This window comes from Galeopterus variegatus, unplaced genomic scaffold (genome assembly GCF_000696425.1).
Source record: "Galeopterus variegatus unplaced genomic scaffold, G_variegatus-3.0.2 Scaffold4581, whole genome shotgun sequence".
Classification (NCBI taxonomy): Eukaryota; Metazoa; Chordata; class Mammalia; order Dermoptera; family Cynocephalidae; genus Galeopterus; species Galeopterus variegatus.
The window spans coordinates 125,698-128,751 of record NW_007730692.1 but is presented as its reverse complement, the minus strand read 5'-3'; the positions used below and the strand labels follow the sequence as shown (position 1 = coordinate 128,751).

Genomic DNA, 3,054 nt, shown 5'->3' with positions numbered 1-3,054 from the left:
GGAGCTAAACATATAATTCAAAGAGGAAAAAATATAGTATTATAAGACCATGCAAACATATGAGAATTTAATCTTAGCATAAGGCATTAAGTAACTGTGAATTTAAACAATGACCTGGTGCTATATTTTTGAGTTACCAGAAAGTGATGATGTTTAATATAGATCAAGAAACTTTGGAGACATTGAGACTGATATTATCAAACAATTGATGATGGAAATGCACATTTTTACCATTGTTTGGAAAATAAATTTTGTACTATCTATTGATAAAATGGTAATGGTCAGAGTTAATAATTCTGTTCATGGAAATCTATGATAAGGAAATAATAAAAATGCAAAGCTGTTCATCCCAGAGCTGTTTATAATAGTAAAATTTGGGACCAAACTAATGTCCTTCAACAAATTTTTCTTAAAGAAATTGTCGTACATTTATTCTATAGAACTTTATGGAGACATTTAAGAGTCATTCTAAGTTCCAAAGACTATTTAAGAGCATAAAAAATATTTTAAGATAATATGTTTAATCAAGGATCATTTCATATGTAGGCCAACCCTTTTAATATGTAAATAGGATAGTCTGGAAAGAAATACACCAGGAGACTGTGCCTGATTTTTTTCTTTTTACTGTATAAAAAATAGGATCATTTTTAACATTGCTTTACTAACAACACATAAATCAAAAAAGAATAAATGTATTATTAACATTAACTTTAACTTTCAAAATATTTATTTATCTCCAAAAGGTGTCAATCCACGTTCGTCCAGCTTTTACGCCACCTTACCTTTTTCCAATTGGGGATGTTGCTATCACATACACAGCAACTGACCTATCCAGCAACCAAGCCAGCTGCACTTTCCATATCAAGGTTATTGGTAAGTCTTCTTCAAATCAATTGGGCAGGCTTGTGAAAAGAACCCAGTACCCCAAGGACTTTCTTTCTCCTTTATCTTTTTTCCCCTTTGCTTTCTTTTTCATTTTCTTTATTTCTATTGAAACGTAATTGATTATACATATTCCTGGGGTACAGAGTTGAATATCAATACCTGTATACAACGTGTGATAATCACTCAGGATAATTAGTATATTCATCATTACAAAACATAATCGTATCTTTGTGTTGAGGGCATTTGATCTCCTTTCTTCTAGTCATTTGATAACATTCAGTAAGATAATGGTAATTATAGATGCCTCACTCAACTGTACCCCAATAGAACTTATTTTTTCTAACTAGCTGTTTTGTGTCTGTTAACCCATTTCTTCCCTTTTCCCACATATAGTAGCCATAGTTCTGTTCTCTCCTCCTGAAAATTCAACCTATCATTACGATTGTTGTTTTTCTTTCTTTCTCTTCTCTCTTTCTTTCCTTCTTCTTTTTCTTCTTTTTTAGCTCCCACTTATGAGTAAGAACATGCAGTATTTTTCTTTCTATGCTTGCCTTATTTCACTTAACATCGTTTTCTCCAAGTTTATCCCTGCTGCTGCAAATGGCAGAATTTCGTTCTTTCTATGGCTGAGTCATATTCCACTGTGTATACATACCACATTTTCCTCATCCAGTCATCCATCAATGGGTGTATGGGTTGGTTCCATATCTTGGCTCTTGTATATAGAATATAAACATGGGAGTGCAGGTATCCCTCCAGATGATGATTTCCATTTCTTTGGGTATATACCCAGTAGTGGGATTGCTGGATTATATGGTAGTTCTATAAGAAAACTTCATGTTATTTTCCATATGACTGTACTAATTTACAGTACTGCTGACAGTGGATAAGGTTTTCCCTTTCTCCGAATCCTCACCAGCATTTGTTGTTATTCTCTGTCTTTTTGATAATGGCCAGTCTAACTGGGGTGAGATGCTATCTCAATGTGATTTTGATTTGCATTTCCCTGATGCTAAGAGATGTTGAGCATTTTTTATGTATCTGTTGGCCATTTGAAAGTCTTCTTTTAAGAAATGTGTATTCAGCTCCTTTGCCCATTTTTAAATTAGATTATTTGTTTTTTTACTATTAAATTGTTTGAGTTCTTGTATATTCTGGATATTAATCCCTTGTTGGAGGCATAGTTTGCAGATAGTTTCTCCCATTCTGTAGGTTGTCTTTTCACTCTATTGTTTTTGTTGTTGTGGTGGTGGTGGTGGTGGTTCTGCAGAAGCTTTTTAGTTTGATGTAATCCCATTTGCTTATTTTTTCCTTTTTTGCCTGTGGTTTGGGGGTCTTGTTCATAAAGTCTTTGCCCAGTCCTAAATCCTGAAGTGTTTCTCCAATTTTCTTCTAAGAGTTTTACAGCTTCAGCTCTTATATTTAAGTCTTTAATCCATTTTGAGTTGATTTTGGTATATGGTTAGAGGTAAGGGTCTAGTTTCATTCTTCTACACGTGAATATCCAGTTTTCTCAGTGCTACTTATTGAAGAGGCTGTTCTTTCCCCAATGTATGCTCTTGGTGCCTTCGTTGAAGACCAGTTGCCTGTGAGTACATAGATTGATTTCTGGGTTCTCTATTCTGTTCCATTGGTCCATGTGTTTATTTTTATGACAGTACCATGCTGTTTTGGTTACTATAACCTTGTAGTATAATTTGAAGTCAGATAGTGTAAACCCTCTGATTTTATTGTATTTATTTATCTATTCATTTATTTTTTGCTTAGGGTTGCTTTGACTTTTCAAGGTCTTTTGTTATTCCACATGAATATTAGGATTGTTTTTCTATTTCTGTAAGGAATGTCATTGGTATTTTGATAGGGATTGGAGCACCCAGATATATAAAGCAAATATTATTAGACCTATAGAGAGAGAGAGAGACCCCAATACAATAACAGTTGGGGACCTCAACCCTCCTCTGTCAACATTAGACAGATTATCTAGGCAACAAACCATAAGAGAAATACAGGATTTAAACTAACTTTAAAACAATTGGACTTGACAGTCATCTACAGAACATTTCATCCAACAATTATAGAAAATACACTCTTCTCATCAGCACATGGAACATTCTCTAAGATAGATCACATATAGGTCACACATCAAGTCTAAACAAATTTTTAAAAATT

The 3,054-nt window shown here is 33.6% G+C and overlaps 1 protein-coding gene across 1 annotated transcript in view; it reads left to right on the top strand.

Moving 5' to 3' along the window:
- The window catches only part of SVEP1 (sushi, von Willebrand factor type A, EGF and pentraxin domain containing 1), a 189,706-nt gene that overhangs the window by 71,836 nt on the left and 114,816 nt on the right, over positions 1 to 3,054 (top strand). The window contains exon 10 of the mRNA XM_008587896.1: positions 744 to 873. Coding sequence (XP_008586118.1) covers positions 744 to 873 — 130 coding nt within the window. The remainder of the gene's footprint in view (positions 1 to 743; positions 874 to 3,054) is intronic.